We start from the raw sequence: 23,407 nt of genomic DNA, 5'->3' as shown, positions 1-23,407 counted from the left end.
CTGAAATGTAATTTCTGTTCTCTTCCTCTAAAGTGAAACTTTAGTGTAACTGCTGTAGAGATAGCTACTGTAATGGAGCAATTTTGCTTTCCTTTGGAAAAAAAAAAAAAAAAAAGAGGGGTGGGCGAATGAATTCTAGTTAATCTTTTTGGTTTATGGCAGATGGAATAGGAGAAGTGGAAAAATGGAAAGCACTTGTCATCCCCAGATGCTTGAGTCACAGAAGTGCCCATCAGCCTTTATGCATCTCCTCAAATAAAGATGAAAGGGATCCTTCTCTTCTAATCCGTGAACTACGCTTCTCACTGCCTTTGTCATTTAGACTGTTGCGAAGTGCTTAGCTGCCTTTTTCCCCTTGAGGTGTAGTAGCAATGCATATCATTGCAGAATAGGGTTGCCCATTCATTAAGTAGCATGGTATATACAGCGAATATTATGGTGTACCTCACAGACAGGTATGCTGCTTCTGACTTGTCTCCTGGTGTAGTTTAAGGCACTGGTTTTGACAGATGAATATATTACCCAGATTGGGACTAATATTCCCCTGTTTATCTTCCCACGTGCTGCAGTTAGCTAGCATTGTCCTTAACGCAGTTAGAGACTGCTACAGGATGTTACACCTCAGGTCTTCACAACACAGTCTGGTGCTGCTGCAGCCATGTAGCTTCTCTTGATGAAGCCTCAAGAATAAAGGTTGCTCTAGACTTCCTGTATAATCAGTGAGAAGAAATGGGCATGATTCAGGATGCCTCTGTTGTGGATCACTTTCTTCAGGTGATTCATTCTTTTTCGACTGGTTGTGTTGAAAAGGGAACTGTGGCTCACTGGTCTCCTATTTAGGAGTCTCAGGTAGATGTCTGAAATTTGGCTACAGCATCAGAAAGTGTCATCTAGGTCAGAAACCTGAGAGCAAACAGACCTGTGCTTTTGCTTGGGGTTACTAACTATTACATTTCAAGAATTCAGCAGGCAATAGAAATCTTGGTTACAATAGCATTGCAAGACTTCAATCAAATTTATTTAATTTTGATGGCCATACAGCTGAAGCAAACTTTATTCCTTCTCTACCACTGAGATGGAACATGTGAAATCCAGTTTGAAACATACCCGTTTTCACAAAGCTGAATACCTTTACTGTTTTTCCCCTTGCTGGCAGGGTAGAAAGCTAAAAGCTGCAATTGGATGTCAGTACAATCCTGAAGTCTCCAAATGTGTTTAAAAGAAGCATTTGCATGGAGGCCCTTATGCAGCTGAAAATCTCAACAGGAATTTGGCAGAAGTCTCAGTATCGGAAGATGGCAGATTCCTGTGCAGTGAGATGTTTACTGGTCCACTGCTTTATCTTTGGCAGCTGCTTCTGCATTTGATATCTTCAGCTGTTTTTGAAGACTTACAAAGAATAATTATTTGTTTCATGAAATGATTCTACTTTACCCACCCAACAGGGCAATGATTCACATATTTCTCTGGCAACGTTACCCGTTGTTATCAGAGCTGCCTTCACTTTGTAGGGTTGTGTTCACCGGGACGTTAACTTCCCAGCCGTGGTTTTATTGCATGTTTTTCAGACATGGGGTGCCTGTTTTCAACCATTCATCTGAAAGCACTACAGTCACCAAGATATTTGAGAAAGGGAAACAACCTGTTTTTTCATGTTTTCTGCTGCTTGTAAGCACTAATTGTAGATGCTTCAATAACAATTGCACAGCAGTATGAACTACTGTACTGAAGGCTCAACAGATAGGTGGCAACTTCACTGTGCCTCATTTCTAACAGTGCGCAGAGGTATACTTACCCAGAAAAGGCTAAGGCACTTCTGTCATTTCTGAATTTAGAGTTCTACTGGAGAAGAATATTTTAAAAATATATTCAAAAATAAGACTGAATTGATAGGGTGGATGCAGTAGGTTGTAGTTACTCCAGCTGACACAAAGGAGGAGGGAAGCAAGGGGCATATAGAAATCTTCATCTCTGTCTAAAGAACAATTTAGAGTTATGCCTGTACTTAACCCAGTTTTAAAGACTTATATTCTGCAATACTAGAAATAAATAGATGAGTTAGAGTTCATGTATGTTCTAGTTAACTCACCACATTTTTTTAGCATGATATTCTAACCTGCTTGGCCATTAACCTGGCTGACTACCAGGAGAATTTTCAAACTGTTGACTCATATTGCTTCCATATGTAACTTAAACCACCTTTTCCCACAGTGGAGACAGCTTGAAGGTTAGCTGCATATACTTTTCAGGGTAGGGAACAGTGTATTTTGAACTGAGTCAATGTGTGTGAGTAACGGCAGTAAAATCTAAGCTATATTAACATTTTTGGGTCACTTTTGCTGAAATCCTTCCTGGTTCCAAATTAGGAAGAACCAAGGGGGCTTTTTGTGCTTCTCTTCCCCATAAGGTTTGGTAGTCTTCACTACGTACATAGCCATGGTTCATCTTTCCATGTTCGCATCTTTGTGAGGATGGACCTTCTGCCTTTACTTTTGTGTCATCTAAGGATTTGGGGGCATGGCTTGCTCTGTGTGTGAGACCTGATGTTTTTAGTGTGTTACTAATTAATTGGGAAATGGTGCATAGGCTGCATGCAATGTCATGTTATTGAGCATGTTATATATATACACAGAGAGAGAGAGAGCCTGTATGTGGTTGGAGCACCAGTACATAGTTGGAAATATGGTTTATGTCCTGCAGCAAAGGAAGGGTGGTGCTCAAGGCTAGGTCAGTCAGAGGGGTGACATCTAGCAGCGTTGCTCTGCAGTGTGGTGTCTCCTGGGTGGTGTGTTCCATGCCTTCTTGGGATGTAGCATTGTGTCCCAGCTGTTTCACTGCCAAGGCAGCAAGCGGCTTGTAACAGCAAAGCCCTGGCAGCTCCAGGATCAGGTCCTGCACCTGAACCAGGGCAATAGCTGCCTCTGGCACACAGAGCCCAGGGTGAGGAGAAAGAGCCCTGGGATCCTATGTGGAAATGTTGGAGACCACATTAGTAGGTAGGTGAAGGTGGAGGCAGCAGTCATGAGACCTTGTTGGTTTGCAGTTGCAAAAATAAATAAATAAATAAACAAACCCCCAACACGCGTACAAAAACGTCAAGGACTGATATTTTTGTCTTGCAGACTGCACAAAAAAAATGAAGGAAGCCTACCAAGAGGGTTTTTTCTCATAGGCTTTGATAACCACTCTATCTATGGAGCCTACTGATGGAGAAGAGATCTGGGTTTAGTTGCAGTGTTACCATTGTTACGGGAAGTTGCCTCCTTCGTTACCCCCCCGGTTTGCTGACTCTGGTGTTTTTTTTTTGTTTGTTTGTTTTTTCTTTTTAAAGGGGATGGGCTGTGAGGATGAGAATACTGGTCTTCATCCACAGCCTTTAAGATCTATGTATGAAAAGTAGTAGGTAGTATTGCTATGCCTGGCCTCTTGGGTAATTCAGCTACCTGAAGTGGTGGTTCCTTTTTTTTTTTTTAAGGATCAGATACTGAAGTCAAGCCTGCAAGTGTCTCCGGTATCATAACATATCAAAACCTTTGGATCTCTGTAGCTAAATAAGTGTTTGTTTCAGTTCAGGAGACATGGGCATGTAGTTAAGGTTAACTCTGAGTAGTCTGAAGTCAATAGGACTGCCATATTGAAGAATAAAACTTTAAGCATGTGCTTAAAATGCAAAACAGATGGCTATACAGCAAATTGCTTAAAGAAATGTGGCTAACAAACTCTTCAGTCCCAGATGTTTTATTCTAGTATTTCCATGTAATATTAGTGCTTGTATTGAATGTTGTTTTTCAGCTGAAAATGCACTAAAGAATAGGTTTCTGTGCATCTTGTGATTTTGATCGTTCTTCTTTACTTTTGCAATCCCACTCCGACATTTTTAAAGATGCATGCTCAACGGTCTGGCTCTCTTGGAGTCCCGTCTGCAGTGAGCAAGCTTAGCCTTGGCTGAGAGATGGGACTTGTAAGGCAATAGAATATGGCTTCCCACATTTTTTACTCTAAAAGGCATGTTGGAGTTTTGAACTGTATAATTCTTTAGGTATTTGGATTAACCCTGATAAAATTATAGGTGGTTGTGAGGGAGTTTATTGTGCTTATAAATTGTAGTGGGGCTCCCTGTAATTTGTTATAATTAATTCAAGAGTTCAAGGGCAGAAAATCAGGATCAGGTTGTGGCATGCCTTCCTTTCTTGCTAAAGCATGCTATTACTGGCCTTTTTATTTAAGGTTTGGCTTCATATTTGTGGGTTTATTTGAACTCAGAGTATCCAAAAAGTATAATACACTGTTAGCAAAAAGTATAGATCCTAGGACAGAGGATGGACCTGTTGCGGTTGGGGGATTCCTTTTTAAATACAGAGGAATTGGTGGATATAAAAAAGCTGCATCTGCTGGCTAAGCCTTTCAAGAAAGAAGTACGTGTTCTGGAAGGCTCGTGTCATGTCTGCAGGCCTCAACAGGGCCTGGGAGCGTGTAAGTGCTTGTGGTCCATACGAAATGACAGGAAAAACAAAGCACTTGCAGAGCATTTCCTTAATATCTGAGCTCCCTTCTCTCAAAGGACTTTATCGCTGGGGCAGGGCACAGAGCTGATGGCTGGAGGAAGAAGGCATCTACAGCAAAGGCACGGCCTGAGAGTGGCAGCATGGCACCTAGCGGTTCTGCCCACCTCCCTCAGCTCTGACAAAAGGAGAAACTCCAGCACTGGACCAACCTCCAGATTTAGTCAGTCTTCTGCTGCCAACAAGAACGTTGAATATGATGCTGTTATCTTCGGTTTAGCTGTGAAGAGTTTCACTCATCATCCATTTAACACTGCATGCCAGAGAGCTGCAATATTTTGATAGCAAGCTGTCCTGGAAGCACCTGTTTATATGTGGGAGGTTATAAAGCATGAGTTACCTTCCTCAACAATCCCATGTCCATTTTCCATGTTCCATAAAGAACGCAAGTAGTCTTGTGTTTTCTGAATGCTCCATTTTGCTGCAGGAATTTCACTTAATTGAATGATTCACACCAGAAAAAAAAAAGCTTATTGCACCTAAAATGCACATACTTTGCATTTACATTTTAAATCTTCTGCCAGCCATTTAAAGTTTTGGTTGGGGGTGGACATCTGAGATTTTAAGACTGCACTATGGAGAATGCAAACAAATGAACAACCTTTCAGGAGTAAACTGATGAAACAAAAGAGGGAAATAACAAGTAAGCAGTTAAAAAAAAAAAAAAAAAAAAAAAGGACTGTTCTTACATGTGCAGAGAGATTCCTGGTCTAGTATCCTTAGCCAGGAGTTGACTTCATAGCTGAACCTTAACCTTCCACAAAGGTATTGGCCTGTAGTAGGAATTTAACTGGTCAGATCTGGTAGCTTAACTTTGTGTGTCTTAGCACTGCTTGCAGAGCAGACAAGTCAGCAAGGCTGTTTATTATTTATCCTTATGCTCACAAATTGCATGTCAAAACAAAATGCCAATCATTTGTGAAATTATCCCGTTTTATCCAAAATCCCTTGTCTCTCATTCAGCTATGAACTCTTTTCTTTTAGAGAGAGATTGAGGGATGTGGAGGTAGATGTTATGAATTGTTTTGATCTGTCCTCCTTTTTTCAGTTCTACAAAGACATGAAAATGATGCTAACCCAGCATTGTTCTAACTCGTTTGGAAGGGGAAAAAGGAATGACACATCTTTCCATGTATTTCATTTATTTTATTTTTAGTCTCCATCATCTTTTCCGCCCAGCTGCTGAAGGAAACAAGGATGTAGACAGTTGGATGCTGCTTTTGAACAATCTCATTTCTCACTTACCTGAAACTAACCTTGACCTACCTTGCAGGGTTGTTTTGATCAAGGAGTTCCTTCCTACCCTAAAAACTGTTAGGACTGTGTTTTTACTGTTGGCATTGACAGTTTGCGCTTCTGAAGCAAAGCTTCTGAAGCAAATATCCTCCTGCATGTGTGACAAAGGCCCTTTCGTCTCCTTCCCATCTTTTTCTGGCATGTCTACTGATCTTTCTGAAGGTCTGTTGCAGGGTGTGGCAGGTTTGTTTTCAGTAATGTTCTTCCAAAAATATTATTCTTCAGTAGTGAAGCACAGCCATAGCTTTTTATATTCTATCACAAATCCCAAATGAATGGCTATTGTCTAGTACTGTGAAACATCAGACTTTCACTGGGAGATAAGTTGATGAAATTCCAGAGGAGCGAGCTGTTTATCAACACCATCTTAAGTTTTTTAGAAAGGCAAAGACTAGACTCTAGCACTGTCAATGACATCATCAATGTATGTACATCTTTTTTTAAATGCCTTTAGATTAAGATGTGCTGATTGAATCCTTGCATCTAAATGTGTTTCAGCATGCTCAGACCCAGAAATAAAAACACCAGCTTTGCCAATATACTGAACGTTTTATCTGAAAAGACTGGTCTTGTCTGCCTGTCTTTCTTTCTTTCTTGGCCTATAGAATGCAGTCCAATTTTGTGGTCAATTTTTTTTTGCAGTGTTTTGAGTGATTTGCATGAAATAAGCAATATCCAGTAAACCGTGCTCTTGACTGAGACTTGGGAACAAAGTCCAACTCTACAAAATCTGCCTTAGTTTCCTGCTTGAGTTTAGATGAGTTACTTCACCAGCTATGTGGCTTACTTTCTGTTTATAAAATAAGGCTAATAATCATTAATACTATTTAAAGCATGTTTTTCTCAGAAAAGCAACCAGTAAGAGTTAAAATATTACTCATGTATGTAATAAATAAAAAAATATTTTTTATCAATTAGTTCCATTCTTTGCTCAGTGAATAGCTGTCATGTGGCATATCTAAAATTTGAAAGACCCCATGTTTAAATTAAAAATATTTCTCTTTAAAATGTAGCATATAAGTATCTGTGGAATCCTGTTGGTAAATTGTATTGAAGCCAACATTTTGCAAGATTTTAAGGTATAAGACGAACAAGAGACACATCAATATCTCAAAGCTAATGCTTAAAATAACTTTAGTACATGATAAAAGTCCTCTGTTCAGGAGAAATTGCTTCCCCTGTGGGCAGATTATTGCATAACTGTACATTGCAGAGTCTCTGTTCAGAAGTATAGTACCATTCTGAGATGAACCCAAATGAGCTGAGTTGGGCCGTTGTTGTGATTCAATGAGACTTTTATTGTGTTCCTAACTTTAAAAGATCATATTGTACTGTAATTGCTTTTTTTTTTTTTTTTTTTTTAAGTTGAGAAAGAGCTGAAGGACTTGAGCTAAACCACATACGGGAAAATCTGTCTTTCCTTTGAGTCTTAAAGAGTTCTTATTTTGGACATATGAAACAGTAAAGAAGTTCTCTCTTCATCTAGAAAAGAAGTTAAACTACATAGCTATGCAGTTATCCAACAGATAGGCTTGATGCCAAAATGGCACCTAATGAGTTATTTAAAAAAAAAAAAAGTTAGTCAAGCCAGTAATTGCATCATTAGAAACAATTTTAAAGGAATTGTACCTCATGGGTAACTAATAAATGTTTTCTATTGCTTGTGTGCATTTTCAGGTATACTCAAGGTAAATAGTTTATTGACACTGAAATTGTAATGAATTTATTCATACTAGCTTGAGGTTTCTAGCAGAACACACTGACCAATTAAAAACTTTTTTAAAAGTGTTAGCTGCTGCTCTAGAGATGTGTATTTTCCAAACCCTTCCTGTCCTTGTGATACAGAGAATGAAACTAAAATCAGGGAAAAATATCAAAAATCCAGACTGATCAGTACATCATTAATCCTTATTATTTCTAGTCTGTCATCTTTTATATAAATGTATATATGTGTGTGTGTATGAAATAGATGGATTATAAATCCCTCGGTCAATAGACATTTTTCATCTTTTTTTTTTTTGTATGTTTCCTAGCCGAGTTGGATACTGCTTGATTATTAAGGCAACCGTTCTGATAAAATTGAGTAATTATTGATGAAGTATTTATACTGTGGTTCTTTGTGGAAGTTCAGAACAGAAAAGCTGTGAAGATGCAGTGTACCAATACAGTTACTCTGCAAAAACTAACCCTTACTCTTGCTGTTGTAGGCTAGCCTTTAATATCTCCATGTGGATCTCATTTTCAATATTGATTGGGCCAGGTTCTGCATGGTTTTCAGTGTTTGAAGCATTCATTGTGGAAGAGAATGTAATCAGGAGAATGAACTCAGTTATTTTCTGCTTATTTAGAAGAGCAGCAGAGGTTATACATCGGATAATCAGTGGTGATTGAAGGGTACAGTGAATTCAGCAACTCTATACAAAAGCCCACTTTTTTTTTTTTGAAGTCACAGCAGAACAAACATGAATCTGGTCTTGGGAGGTCTATGCAGAATTGCATGGGCAAATGGAGTTTCTCTAGATTTACACAGCTGCAGCTGAGTCTGAATCTGGGTCTTGTAATTAAATTTTAAACCAGTACCCTTATTCATGTTTCTAGTACTATTTGGTTTTTTACCCTCTGATGTAGTATATATTGCTGAAATGCAGTCGTTGCTTCTGGAGTTCAAATATTTTCTCGTAATTGTCCAATTGCAGCTTATTTACTTTAGAAAAAGCGTGCTTTTCAATGCAATAGATGCAAATATACTCTTCATGTTTTCTGTGTTGGCTAAATAGAGTTGTGGGAAATGATATCCTTACAATTATGGCTTTGTTCAGACTTGTTGTCCACTCCCATTCCCCTTGGAATTAACTTCAAGCTGGCAAACTGTAGTAGCCTTTATTATATTGAATACACAAAGGCTCTGCTAAAAAATTTTAACCCGAAATGAGCAATGAAGGTGAGAGACTTCAGCTGTCCACCCACTTGGCTATAGCAGTCTCTCTTCTGTCTTGTGTTCTTCTCGTATGCCAGACAGGCTCTGTGATTAAAACCTTGTAAGTCTTAAGTTTGAATTTCTTGTCTTTTATTGGGGGTGCAGTTTGCAAACTTCTCTTTTGTTCAGTTTCCATATGCTTTCCCATCTAAACCACCTAATAGGAGGCTTATGAAATGCATGTTTTTATATGCTGTTCTTGAACAGCTTTCCTCAGTGAATCTATAGCCAAATCATTTTTAAAACGTTTGATTTCCTTCAAATTACAGATATACTTTTACAATCCAAACAAAGAGCAGTCTCAGCTAGCATAGTGACATAATAATAATGTTTAACATAATTTTAGATGGAGGAGCATCAAATCCTTGATAGAATATGGGCCAATTTCTGCTCTCTGTTGACTGGGCAGAGAGCCTGACCACAGTTTTGAAGCACAACTGAGCCATGAATCAGTGGCTCTTAGAGCTATTGTGGCCTTCAAGCAGAGCTTCCTCCAGGGTATTCAGTGACAGCCCAGCTCCTCCTCTTCCTTGACAGTGGAATTAGTGACTCCAGTTCATGTCTTAAGCAGCCACAATCTGTAATAACAAATCCTAAACTTGTATTCTTCTGCAATGTTAGTAAATGTAGTATTGCACTGTAGTATTACAGAATAGCACTGTTAAGATTTTTAAGCATGACCCATTCCCAGCACAGGGTTGAACACCTTTAAATGGCATCTTTCTCATGAAGTGGATGCTACATGCTCTCTTAAAACAATTTCTTTAAACAACATTGGCAGCCTACGATTGCAGGTACAGCACATCACTGTTCCTTTTGAAAGTCTTTGTCATAGTAGTTGGTACTACAGTAACTGCATTAATGTCCTGTTTTTGATGATGGTTACTTAGATAACCCTTACCATGGTTTATCTACGTTTTTGTGGGCACTGCAGTTGAAATCATGGCTTCACTAAAGCTGGTAAGATTATTGATTTCTATAGAGCTAGGGTGTCATGATAAGATTTTACATTATTTTGGATTTCATGTAGTCTCTTGTGTTTGTTTTAGCAATAGTTCTACCTATATAGAGCTTTAAGGCAGATGGAGGTTTTACTTTTGTTCTGCCCAACTAGAATGTACAACTCATGCATATGTATGTACCACTGCCATAAATAGCATGCTTTCAGATTACAGGTCTGTAAGACCAGATTCAGCAAACACTTACTCACCTGCATACTTGACAAAGCAATTTACGTTAAGCTCGCGTGAAAGCGTATTTTCAGAACTGGGATTTAGTCATTGCAAAGAACTGCAAATAAGCTGACTTCTCTCCAGGACCAAGCAAGTGTGATGCCTGGGGCTGTAACACAGGGATCAGAGAAGCAATATGTTTTTTGCATTGCCTTTCGCCATCAAATTTCAAAATCGACTGAAGTTTTAACCTTCATTAGTCTGTGCGAAAGCCAAATCTAAGTATTTTAAATAAAATTAATTTTTTGTTCTTTGAAAATATTCTTCCCCCTTTCTGGGGGAGGTGAGGAGAGCGGAAGAGGAAACCTAAAAATGAGTAACCCAACAATTACCTCTTTAAGTACACATAAGAAATGTGAACTCCAAGGGGAATTTCTCAGATATTAAAGATACAGCCACAGTCCTTTCATCGAGAGGATTCCTCTGCACTGCAATGCTTGCAGCCAGTACAGCGCTGCTACCTTGAGAAGACAGGTCTGGTCAGAGCGGTGGTGCTGTCTAGTGGCAAGTTACTGCATCTCATCGCTGACAGAAGAGTTAACTGAGGAAAAATGAAAAATGCTGTATAAGATTAATACCCCTCAAAGAATGATTTGGGTTATGCTGTTTTTGAAGCATGTAGGTGTTTTCTAGTGCCTCCATGCCATTAAATGGTAATGTTTGGGGGTATTATTAATGCAGCGCAATCCACATAACACAGGTGATGTTATAGTGGTTCTCCCTTCCAGGAAGGAAAAGTTAATTGCCTTGGTTCTGGGAATGTGACTTACACACATTAAATCATTATGACAAGAACTGTTTATATGCTATTCCCAAAGGCTCAAGGTTAAGATCAGATGGTGAGCTGGTTGCAGCTGAGTCTGGTTAGGCACTTACTGCCCCCAGTCTGTTTGACTGGTCCGCCTTTGCGGAGGTTGGCAGGCATGCTTGTGTACAACTTCTTTCTTAACCCAGTCCTCGCAGAGTGATCTGTTTTAGCTCAAGTAGATAGTTAAACATCCATGCTGTTTTGGGGGGTGCCCTCCCACTTTACTCTGCAGTGGTGTGGCCTCACCTCAAGTGCAGTGTGTAGTTTTGGGTGCCCCAATATAAGAAGGACATAAGACTATTAGCATTCAAAGGACAGCTATGAAAATGGTGAAGAATCTGGAAGGAAAGACATGGGGAGTGGCTGAGATCCCTTGTTCAGCCCAGAGCAGAGCAGGCCAAGGGGAGGCCTCATGGCGGCCTGCAGCTCCCTCACGAGGGGAGCGGAGGGGCAGGCGCTGAGCTCTGCTCTCTGGGGACAGCGACAGGACCCGAGGGAACGGCATGGAGCTGGGACAGGGGAGGGTCAGGCTGGGGGTTAGGGAAAGGTTCTGCACCCAGAGGGTGGTCGGGCACTGGGACAGGCTCCCCAGGGCAGTGGTCACAGCCCCAAGCCTGCTGGAGCTCAGGAAGCATTTGCACAAGGCTCTCAGACGTGTGGTCTGATTTTTGGGCAGTCCTGTGTGGAGCCAGGAGTTGGTCTCAGTGATCCTTGTGAGTCCCTTCCAACTCAGGATACCCTGTGGTTAGGGAGGGTGAGCAGGCATGCTCCCAGTGAGAGCGGCAGACTGTTGGGAAGCTGTAGCCCTGTAACTTGGTTCAGCTGCACCAGACTGACATGTCTGGTCACAGCCTGAGAAACCCCTTTGATGGATTTGGGGATTTCTGAACATGGGTGTCCCAGGCACACCATTTACTATCAGGAAGTCAGGCTTGGGTGCGTGAGGCTGAGCACACAGACTGGCTACACTGGTGCAGTACTTCTGCCTTTGGGCTCCAGCTTGATGAGCTGTTGTTGCTCGTTGGCTGAGGAGGAAATGTTTCATCTCAGCTAGGATGGGTTACGCATGCCGGCACCAGAATTTAAAGCTGATGAACACTGGATTTTTATATCACTGTAGCACAATTCTAATTATTGTCGTGGTGGTGGCTGATGCGGTGTCCTTGCAGTTGTGGCTGTAATTTTTTCAGCTGCCTCTCTCGCCCCTTGCTAGTGTTACTGTCCATCCAACACAGGTAGTATGATGAAACGTGTGAGTGCCTGCAGAATAAAATGTTGTGGCCTGTTAACAAAGCTGTCTCCACTGGACTTTCACCTGATATGCCAGAGGGACTGGTACCCATCCCTTCTGCTTTGGTTAGTTCTGCTGTGAGTCTGATACAGTTCAGTGGATGGGAGGGATGCACAGATGGGGACAGTAACTTGTTAAGCTTTTGTGGAAAGCTTCTTGTTTGTCCTCACCTACTGTCTGGCCAAATGTAAGCTGAAATGTGTGAGTTCTGTCATTGTGGTTAAAACTCGCATAGTTTACTTTGTGATTAGTTGTGGATCAGCAAGTGTGTCATTAGAGGTTGGTTTTGCTTTATTTGTGTCTAAGTCAACCTTATAGATGAGGGATGCCAATTAAACTTCTATGTGGGCTATAAAGGTATGCCAGGCAGCAAGAGTATATTACTAAAATTCTATTACTCCTATCCAAATGGTGGCACTGGAGAAAAAAAAAAAAAGATACGGAGCACCCTCTTTCTGTATTGATGAACACGTGGTCTTCTATAATCTCTACAGAATTTATGGAGGGTATAGGTAGTCCCAGCAGATGTCCCTCTTCTGTGTGGTCTAGGGAATATAAACTAGAACACTTTATTTTCCTTTTCATACCTGAAAATGTTGCCAACACTGGGACCGTTTTGATTTATTTTGCTAACACGCATATACCTGGTAGATGATGTGGAACTTCTGAAGCCAGGCGCAGACTGCTGTTAAACTGCCTGACATGTTTGTTGTGAGTTTTTCTTGCTTTCAGCAGTCTCTTGTTCAGTTGTAAACATATATGCATATTGCCTTTCTGATGTTCTCTCTTCTCGCTTGTAGATACCAATATTACCTACAAGTGAAAAAGGATATTCTTGATGGCCGATTGCGTTCTTCATTGGAGCAGGGAATTCGACTAGCTGGTTTAGCAGTGCAAGGTAAGATGATATGACCTGCCTAGCTATTTTCAAACATGGGCTGTTTTTTTGGGGGGTGGGGGGGTAGGGGAATTGTTCTGGATGTTGACAGGGTGTTAACTAAGGCCATGAATGACTCCTGTTCACAACAGCTTTTTTTTTTTTTTTTTTTTTTTTTTTTTTTTTTTTACAAAGTGCTTAGGTGGACTGCTGTTGGTGAAACTCACACCATTAGGGAGGGAATGATGGACTGCATCACAATGTTCAACTTCCCTTTTCTTAAAGCCATGCTAGAGAATTCAAATAAAATTCCAGTTCTAGCCCCAGCCACAGAGTACTTTGCAGTAATGAATTTACTTTACATTCTCTGGTTTGAAATGGAGTTACATCAAAGAATATAGCAGCAGCTTTAATTTTGCCTTTAATTAAAAACTCATTTTGCTGTGTAGTGCTATCTGTAGTATGAAAGAACACATGACCATAATTGTTACGTGAGTTATAAATTAATAATAAACTACCTCTTACAATATGATTTTTATTCTGAGCCTCCTAATGACATCAATAAAAGTGTGATCATGTAATGTATGTGGGTAAAGGAGGAAGTCCTGTGTTTGAAGAAAATATATTTCATCTATTCATGACTATGAGAGCTCAAAGTAGAATTCTAACAATCATGCACTGGGCACTTTTCTTTGGTTACGGGTGGGACAGGGAGGACAAGTATGTACATATAATAACAAACATGAAGATCGGATTCTTGAAAATTACAGGTTCTATGATATAAAATGCCCAGTAATATTGCTAGATTTGAGAATTTGACTCTTAAAATTCAGTGACTGAAAGCTGTTTTTCTGTTTTGTTGTAAATACAAGACTTACTTATTTTTCATTTAGGCCTTTCTGAATCTTCATTTTCCATTTTGCGTAAGTCTAATAGTTGCAGGAGGGACATATAGAGTTTATAGGGACTGAGTTCTATTTCTGACTGCCAGTGGTAGTATGCAGGATGCTTTGCAACTGCCTTGGAGAATGAGCTTTCAAAGATTTTAATCCTCATGCTCTTCTCTGACATTGAGGGGAACATTGTAGGTACAGATGAAAACCAAGGCACTGGGCACTGTCTGCACCAGCTTGCTTGGTTAAAAATTGAAGGAAAAATGTTTTCCGTTAAATATTGAAATATTTTTATGAGTAATGGAGATGATGTATGCAAAATTCCATACTAAACCTTTCACTCTGAGTAAATTAAGTTTTTCTAGCATTTAAGTTAATGATAAATAGACACTGGATATTTTTCACTGTCCTGTGTTTCTTGGAGCTTGTTGCTGACTTTGGGAGCTAGTCATTCTTTATAACATTTTGCAATAGTCAGTATTATTCTGAATTTTCTATGTAATATATTTCAAAGACCATTGCATCAGGATCCTGCATCTAATCTTGTTTGCTTTATTCATGACCTTGTGTTACTCCCTTTGTCCTTTTCATGTGAGGCAAACAAAGATATTTGAAATACTTAGATTTAAGCTTACAGAGTCTGTTTCATGTCCATTTTGATTTCTTTATGTTTATGTTAAAACATAACTCTGAGGTGAAAACAAAATGAAACTGCATTTTTGGCATCCTGCAATACGTAAAGTTGTCTAGAAGCTTTGAAAGAATGTTTAGCTAATATGATTTATGGTGGGGATTTCCAGCTTCTATAATATGAGAATCTTGTAGATGGCGTTTGATCCAGTTCAATTAATATAAAACAGAAACCTCCCGGCAAGATACTCTTTTGATATAAGTTGTTGTGTATTTAACAGATATATATACACTTCTTTTTGTTTAAAGTAGCTTAGCCTTTAGGAAGCATTTTCAAAATGCTACAGTTTCAAGGACATTTAGACAAGAATCCTCAGCCTGACTTAGAAGTGAAAGTGATCATGCAGATGAGAACGTCTCTAAGAGGCAGAAAATGTAGAGAAGTCAGAAGGGCCAGTCAATTAAACTAACACTTGCCTGGACTGTTATATTGGCTGCAGAAGGATAAGACTTACCCCACACTCCCTCCCCCAGTCATGGTGGTTATCAGCAATTTTTAGTATAATTGGCTAGTTGATCTTAACCTTCTAGGCTATTAAGGTAAGCATCTTTCTTGCAATTATGTAGAATTGTAGCAGAGTTAGGTTAATTTTTTTTGCCTGGTCAGGGTCAGGTTTGGGGATTTTGGAGAAGTAAAAGTACGTGCCATTTTAAAGAAACTGGAATATCCCAGTCTCTTGCATGTCTGATAGTAAATCATTGCAAATAGCTATAATATAAAGGAAAAAAAAAAGAGAAATTACTTGTTGGCTGTTATTTGATCTCTGGTAATAACACTTTTATTTTCAGACCACTGTGTTAAAAGCTAAAGTACAAACAGAAATCTTTGTGCTGGGTTGTGGCTTCAGAGAGAACTCGCCCACTTGAAGTTAAGCATCTGTGCAAAGACTGAGTGTGGTCTTAGCATGTGTGGAAAGTGCTAAAATGAGTAACTGTGTTGTTTTTTCCAGCGGATTTTGGAGACTATAATCAGTTTGAATCTCATGACTTCCTCCGAGAATATGTCTTGTTTCCTATGGTGAGTTCCTTACCCTCTTCTCTTGTGGTCTTTTCTGAATAATTTCTCCATGCCTCAGAGATGGCTTCGTTGATAACAATAAAAGCACCAGTGCTAAATTATTAACAGCGGATGTAAACTTTGCTCCCCAAATCCTGCAATATACTTGGTTGTAGCTGAATGAATATATGCTATGGAAATGTAGCCCTTTTTCAGTTGCTGTTAAGCCTCCTCTGGGAATAGCTGTCAACAAAATAAGTGTACTTATTTGAATCAAAAAAGCATTTGCAGCTATTTAGAAAGGTGTATATTAGTCATACTGCAGTATTAGTAACATGGCATGTTATAAAGGGATATGAAAGCTGCTGATGTAATAAATGTTGTGTCACAGGATAAATCATGCAGTCTTTGCTCAAGAGAATGCGAATTTACATCAACTGACTACTAGAATGAAGAGAAGCATGAATCAGTTCTCAAAATATCCTCCAGGGACTGTGCTGTAAATTTGTTTTAAATTTGAATTGGAACTAGCAAATCATTTGAATGCTGGGGGAATTGTTTTAGGACACTGATGACATTAGAAACTGGTGATAAATGCCAAGCACTTGCAACCCATGATACTGAGCCCATTTCCATCTGGGAGGATGGATTGGGGGGGGCGGGCAAGACATGACACCACAACCTGCTCAGATAGAGGCTGGCTTTATCTTTGACCACCAGCTCCATCAGCACAGGAAGTGAGTCTAAGCTTCATAAAAGAAAAAGAGCTTGGAATTCTTTCAGAATATAAATAAAAATTGGAAGTGGGTTGGGGTTCCCATGCCCTGAATGTCACTGTCTAAAAGTTAGGCATATGGTTTCCTTCTGCAATTAGTGGCGAGGTAGAAGGAGAGTGATTAAGCTCACTATATGAAGGCATGAGAAATATACTTCCAGAAGCATTTCATCCCATTTACCTTCACTTTTTGACAGTATAGAAGCTGCAGCCCTTCTCTAAGTTGGTAATCAATTCTCAAGTTCAAAAAGGTAACATTTACACAGTGTCTTCAAGTGAAAGTGCAATTTCAAGCTAGCAGACGGTTGAATATAGAAATTCAGCAGAAAGAGGATAAAATAACGAATATGCAGAGATCTGAATATACTTTTGATACCTAGAACATGGCTTCAGTATTGACCTTTCACTAAGGAACTTCTGTTAGCCCGACTAGCAGAGCAGCTGTTAATTCATCTATTCTTGTTGCAACAAGGATTTCTTGTTAATAATAGGTAATTGTTGATCCTGTGTATGGTTGATGGCTTATGAAGTCATATGGTAGTGTATGTGGGAAAGGTGATGGGTGAAAATATAGACAGGAAGGTGTAGCCAAGTTGTCACTTTGTAAATTACTCCTGCAAAGTTCTTTCAATGTGCTGATGGTATTTTTCTTTTCACCAAAAAAAAAAAAAAAAAAAAAGGAGGGGGTGAGAGTTTAGGCATCCAGATGAGATTTCAAGCCGCATTTCAATATAGCTCAGCAGTTTACTTTTCAGGCCAACCTCCTAGGACCTCCTTTTCTGAGTCAGCTGCCTTTGTTGTGTTGTGGTTGGCTCCCTTCCGTTTTGGATGTGCTCACTTTGTGGTATCTAGCTGTTCATCCATGCTGCTACCACTAAGTTTGACAAGATCAGCAAAGTGTCAGCTTCCTACAGTCTTTGGGAGCCTACTCTTAAATCAGCTTTTTTTCTAGGCATCTCTTTCCCTTTATTTAACTTCTTGTCTCTGCCCTTCTGGGGAGGAGCGGATAACGTAACAGTAAATATTTCACTGCAACTTCAGTGACAGTTGTGAAGTGCTGCAGATATGAACTAGGCCTGAAGCAAGTGGGAGTATGCGAGCAGATCTCAGGCATAGAAGGAGCCTCCAACGAGAACGTTGCCATAAATTCATTAGCGAAGGGAGCTGGTGAATGAGGGAGGGGCAGCTACATTTGTACTGTTTGATCTTGTGAGGCTACAATGTGTGTCAAATGGCATTTCTTCAGCAGCAAAAAGAACAAAGTTATGTACACAGTACACCCCACAGGTGTGTAGCTGTGCATAGGCATGTACCATGCCATTTTTCATTAGCACACTACCACTTTCACATTTTTTTGTGGCAGAAGCAAATATCAGAGGGAGGGCCGCATTGAGCAAGAAACAGGCAGTGAATTTAAGTACGTTACATGCAGCCTTAAGGCTTTTTAAAATAAAAATAAGAGCTTTGAGGTTTTGCAAGAAAATTTTTCAGCTTCCTTTTTGTTGCCTTGAATTCATGAGCAGACTTCATTTATTAACTTGCTCCCAATTATTTCAGACTTGTTTCTACCACACATGATTATATTTATGGAGGATATATTCCACTCAGAAATGTGTTGCAAGTGTAAGGTGAATTTCATTACATGTTTGGAGAGAGAGCAAAGTTTTTGATTCCTATTAACGTGGAGAAGGCAGTACCAGCAGGCTGTAGGACAGAAAATACCCAGGACTTAAATTTACATGGTCCACGGAATATATTGGTCTGCTTAAAAAGGTCTACAATTATTTGTAGACTTCCAAGTGCTTTTAAAGGCTTGTTTGGTCCTTATTCAAGAAAAGATCCCTTATCCATGCTCTGTACTCTGTTTCATATTATAGAATAAAAGCCACCTAAACCCTGTTTTAATAGTATCTTTTTAGAAAAAAATAAATAATAAAATAAGTCACACTTGTGTTTTTCTTGCATGTTTTCAACACCCTGTGCTTGGATATGTGCCCTGAATTTTCAATACATTTGGTGCTAGGTTCTCTCTGTGTAACTACGTGCAAGAACATGAACGAGAAACAGCCCTGAAATGTATGCCATCATAATTCCTGTCTTGTATTTTATTCTCTCTCTCACTGGATGACTACCTCATATTCTTACAGGACTGGACCCAAGATGAAGCTGTCCTGGAAGAGTTGACACAAAAGGTTGCGCAGGAACACCGAACTCACAGGTGAGCTTGACATGTGAAGATCCTTTTTTTTTCAGTGGTACCTTGCAGCAGTATACCAGCCTATCTCCATGTTACTATTATGCTACATCTAGATGGATTTATAGTCTGTTACAAAAGGTTATCTGCCTCTTGTCCACACAAAATGGCCAAGGAACTTAATCCCAAATAAATGAGGATTTCCACCACGAGGTTTAATGAGTATGTGTAAAACTAGTGGTGCTACAGAGTAGACTTCTTTCTCTTTTTGTCTTCATTTAAATCCTGATGGTGAAAGACCTCATGACTTGATCAAGGGTTGTCCAAGTGTCTGTTCAAGGGTTTTCTCCCATTCAAGAGAGAGAAGGTTATACACACTCCCAGTGTAACACAACTGAAAATAACAGGAGGTGGAATCCCTTTCTTGTTGGGTTTTAAGTCTAGTTGTGGAAAAGGTAAAAATACGTTGTCACTAATTAATGACCTGTGCATTAGTGCTCCAGAACAAATATCTTTTTTGTAGCTAGGCTTCTTTTGTGTCATCTAGGTGTCCTGGTGGTAAAGGAATTCAAAGTTCTCGAGTTTGGTTTTTAGAAAAACGGCAGTGCCTATGTGGCATTGGAAATTGTCTTTCTTATAGTGCTATGAATCTGCATTTGAAACTTGACTATACGAAACGCTATAGGAATAGTATGTGAAAGGTGCAGCATTTTCCATTGTATGCCAGAAAATGATCCTAAAGGGGCAAACACAAATGTGTGAGTTGAAGGCCATTTTCACTGTGAGGTTTAATGCAAGCTTGGGCCTTTGCAGCCGAACGGCCAGTTTCTGAGCTGTCCATACATACGCCTGGTTCTGTTCTTCAGTCTCTCTGCCACGGGCTCCTTGTGTGATCTTGGTTAACTCCCAGACTTGAAAGGGAAGATTTCCATCCCCCGTTGTGCTCTTTAGTGCCATTTCAACAACACAAAGAACAAATACTTAGGCTCATTTCAGTAGGTAGATCAAATTCCAGTTTCTTTCCTTCTGTGTTTCTCGTAGGTATTTGTTGGTTTCCTATATTTCTGTTTATATGCTGTGGTAAGGAAGAGCAAAGAGGAGAAACATTAAGAGTGACCTTCTTTTGGAACAACCTGCAATCTATTCTGACCTGCTTTTGAGAACTGAAATCTGTCTGAATTCCTGAGCTGTGACAGGAGCATGTGTGGACACGTGTGTAGAAGTTTTTTTCAGATAGTTTGTTCTCTGTTACGAAAGAGAACCTGCTCAAAATTTGGATTCAGTGCCTGTGTTTTTGAACAGCATATTTGAATATGTAGGTCTTCACTTTTAGGCCATTTTAAGCACCTTTAGTGAATTCTTAAGCTAGTTATGCAAATTAGGACCCTTGTGGCTCAAAGTGGCTATCCAAGGCTGGGCACAACCTGTTGCAATGGCCTGATGTTTTAATAAAGCTTGGAAAACATTTGCATGCAGAAGAAACTGAGTAAAGGGATTGGTTCAGTTTGTTCCTGCTGTAATTTGAACTAATGCTTTGTACCTTACCTTAGCAGCATACAGTAAAATTCTTCCCCTTCCAGATTATGATCCTAGCATTGAAAGTTCTGTTGTACATTTCTAGGCTGCATATCCAAAGCATCTTGTGAAGTGGTTTGTGAATCTCCCATTTTTTCACTAGTATTTTTTGTGTGCATGTAATATTGAAACGTCTGCTGCCTTCTGTTATTCCAATTGCAGCGGCATTACAGCGGCAGAGGCTGAGCTAATGTACATCAATGAAGTGGAACGCCTTGACGGATTTGGACAGGAAACTTTCCCTGTGAAGGTATGTCAGCATATATTATAAAGAAACCTCTAAGTGAAATGATGTAGGAGTCTGTGGCAACGTTTGTTCGTCCAAAAGAGGCAGGAGTTGTTTCACTGTTCCAGAAGATGAAATGATTTCTGGTAGTTTGAATGTAGACTGCAGCATGAGGGTATCTTAGGCCTCTGCTGTTACTTTCCTTCCACCAAAATCCTTTTGACAAAATATGTTGCTTGCTACATTCAAGGGCCTTCCTGCAGATGATACTGCATGTTAGGTAAGTATGAGTGGTGGACTGGGTGCTCTACAAAAATGCAGAAATATGTTAGCTTTGTATGAAGGAGTAGCAGGCTGGTATCGTAGACAAATAGAACTGCATTTGAATATACAGCTGAAAGATGCTGTTGTTGTTGTTCCTGTTATACATATTTCTAATAGCATTTTTTCTCTTTAGATATATTTATATGTATGCAAAAGAATATTTATATGTATGCATATGTATATTTATATAGACAAAAACACACAGATTTTTCCCCCGTGTCCAGGACAAGGAGATCTCTGTAAGTTCTCTGAATAGCGTAAACTAAAAACTGTCAGCTGTTAGGACCTCTTCTGCCTTGCAGTGCAGGTGGAAGTATCCTGACGAAAGCAGCACCGAAAAGCAGTGCATAGACTGGGGCTTGAAAACTGGTGTCCGTCGTTGTTTACTGAAGGTCAAATGTTTAATAGTTGGAAACAGATGCAGATATAGTCCATTGCTGCCTTGCAGGGATAAAGTACAAGAAGGCCAGGAAAACAGCTCTAATCAGATCTTTTAAAACGCAGGGGCACCTCATGGTTTCTAGAACTTAGGTGTGTGCAGTGCATGAACTTCTCTTTATACCTTTCTTTTAGCAGTTCTTTTTAACCATGCTATTTGCGTTACCACTTTGAAGTTTGAATCCATTGCTATATATGAAGCTGTGAGGAGTTGTTCTTGTTGATAATGTTCAGAAACCTCTTTGTCAACAGCATTAAACTTTTCTGGCAAAAATAAAAGGCGTTTTTTAAGAAAAATAAGTTTGCAAAAGGGAGCAGGAACACATGCTTTTCAAAAGGGGACATGCAGGAGACGTGGCTAGACACAATAAAATTTCTGAAAAGCAGTGCAAGAACAGTGGATGGTACATGATGCAAGCAGATGAATATTTAAGCAATAATTGAAAAACAATGAAGGCTGTATCTGTATAAAGATACAACAAATACTTTTTTAGTGTGACACACTGAACTTCTACACAGTACTTTAAAAGAGGAAGGGTGAAGGGTAGAGCTTTTGAGAAGGATTCCATCTTCAGGTGTGGTTTTCTGAAATCTCTGCATGTTTTAACAGATGACTGGAGCAATACTGTGAATGCAAAAGAGGACTGTTGCTTTTGGTAGTCATACAGGCTCTGATAGCTCTAATCACAATTATAGGGAAAGTGGGGTATTATATAACAAATGCCAGTTTGTGGTGTGCATGTTGTTTCATAGAGGAGAACCTTGAGCTCGCTTAGCCTTAATCTATTCTCAGTAATCAACAGAATGAATCCACTTCAGTGTTAGTTGCTTTGAAATAATGAAAATCAGTGTCCAATAAAGCAGCAAAATACAGGTTAGTCAAGGGTTAGTCCCACATTCATCCTGAAGAATGGCTTCTGTTTGGTGGTTCAGCATGTGTTCTTACACGTCTTTGCCAGTTTCTTTATTAAACTAAATATATACCCTTTCTGTGCAGGATAATCATGGAAACGACATACACCTTGGTATTTTCTTCATGGGAATCTTCATAAAAAACAGAATTGGAAGGACAACTGTGATCTATAGGTAAAAACTGGGGAATTCTGTATTTAAAGTGAGTTTCTTTTCAGAGCTCTGTGTGTGGGTTTTTTTTTCCTTACATACGTGACTTCAATAGTGCCAATGCTCTAACTAAGGAGTAGTCACCTCACTGTTTTCAGCATTGGCCTCTTGGCCGTAAGAGATGTGATAAAGAATAATTTCTGATGTCTCTGAATGGGTTTGACAGCAAGAAAGACGTAGTTGTCTGTCATGTATCTTGTTCTACTTACAAGGCTTTGATCCCTTTTCTTTGCTTGCCTTTGTGTCTGCTTCTTTGATGCATCTGAATGCAAATCTGTTAAACCTCACTGTTGGCAGCCTAGGCGCTCAATGTTTCTGAAAATCTGGTTGCCTATTTAGGTACCCCACTAAAAAAGCTGAACTTTCTCATTCTGTAATTTTGAAAATCCTGGTTGTGTCACTTAAGTGTTTGTACTGCTGTTTGTTTTGGTTATTAAGAATCACTGAAGCCATTCCATTGACCTTCATTGCAGGTTTTGTTACTTCTTATAATAATTTCTTCTGCATGAAGGTACTGCTAGAAATCTGCATGATTCCAGGGAAGGTGGTGTTTCTGTCATTTCTTTTTGCTACTTTTGGGCATTTCCCTTAATGCTGAAGTCAACTTGGAGTGGATTTTTCCTAGTCCTTGTTGCTGTTAGAATATCAACAACTATGCAGCCAAAAAATTGTTTTATGAGGTACACTCATTTTCAGTCAGTAGCTAAGGCATGTATCAGACTTGAGCAAGAAGGGTGTTGGGTTTCTTTGTTTGTTTGTTTTTCTTTTTTCTTTTTGGCACCTTATAAAAGATCTAAGTGGTCACCTTCAAAAATGTCAGGGCTACCTTTTCCATAGAGCTGATGTTTTGCATATGTACTTTTGTGAAGAAATTAGATAATTATTTTAACTGTGCCATTCTGAAGACGTATTAAAGTGTAGGTGACAAAAGCAAGAAGTTTCTTAAATGTAGAAATAATAGTTGGTGCTGGGATCCTTACTCTTTGGAAATATGCGCTTCAAGCATCCTGCCATGACATGAAGAGGAATGCATGCTGCAAACAGAACAAACAAGTCCTTTCCATCTCCATGGATTGCATGCAATGTACGCCAATGTGTCTGTCAGCTATTTGTAAGAAGATTATAACTCT

At 39.5% G+C, this 23,407-nt stretch overlaps 1 protein-coding gene across 2 annotated transcripts in view; it reads left to right on the top strand.

The window, feature by feature from the left end:
* PTPN14 (protein tyrosine phosphatase non-receptor type 14) overlaps positions 1–23,407 on the top strand; it is a 108,793-nt gene that overhangs the window by 60,122 nt on the left and 25,264 nt on the right. For both annotated transcript variants that reach the window (XM_035320160.1, XM_035320162.1), the window contains exons 4-8: positions 12,967–13,064; positions 15,577–15,644; positions 18,546–18,616; positions 20,330–20,417; positions 22,153–22,241. In XM_035320160.1, coding sequence (XP_035176051.1) covers positions 12,967–13,064; positions 15,577–15,644; positions 18,546–18,616; positions 20,330–20,417; positions 22,153–22,241 — 414 coding nt within the window. The remainder of the gene's footprint in view (positions 1–12,966; positions 13,065–15,576; positions 15,645–18,545; positions 18,617–20,329; positions 20,418–22,152; positions 22,242–23,407) is intronic.

The sequence above is a fragment of the Oxyura jamaicensis genome, chromosome 3 (assembly GCF_011077185.1).
Source record: "Oxyura jamaicensis isolate SHBP4307 breed ruddy duck chromosome 3, BPBGC_Ojam_1.0, whole genome shotgun sequence".
NCBI lineage: Eukaryota > Metazoa > Chordata > Aves > Anseriformes > Anatidae > Oxyura > Oxyura jamaicensis.
This window is presented reverse-complemented; position numbering and strand designations above follow the sequence as displayed.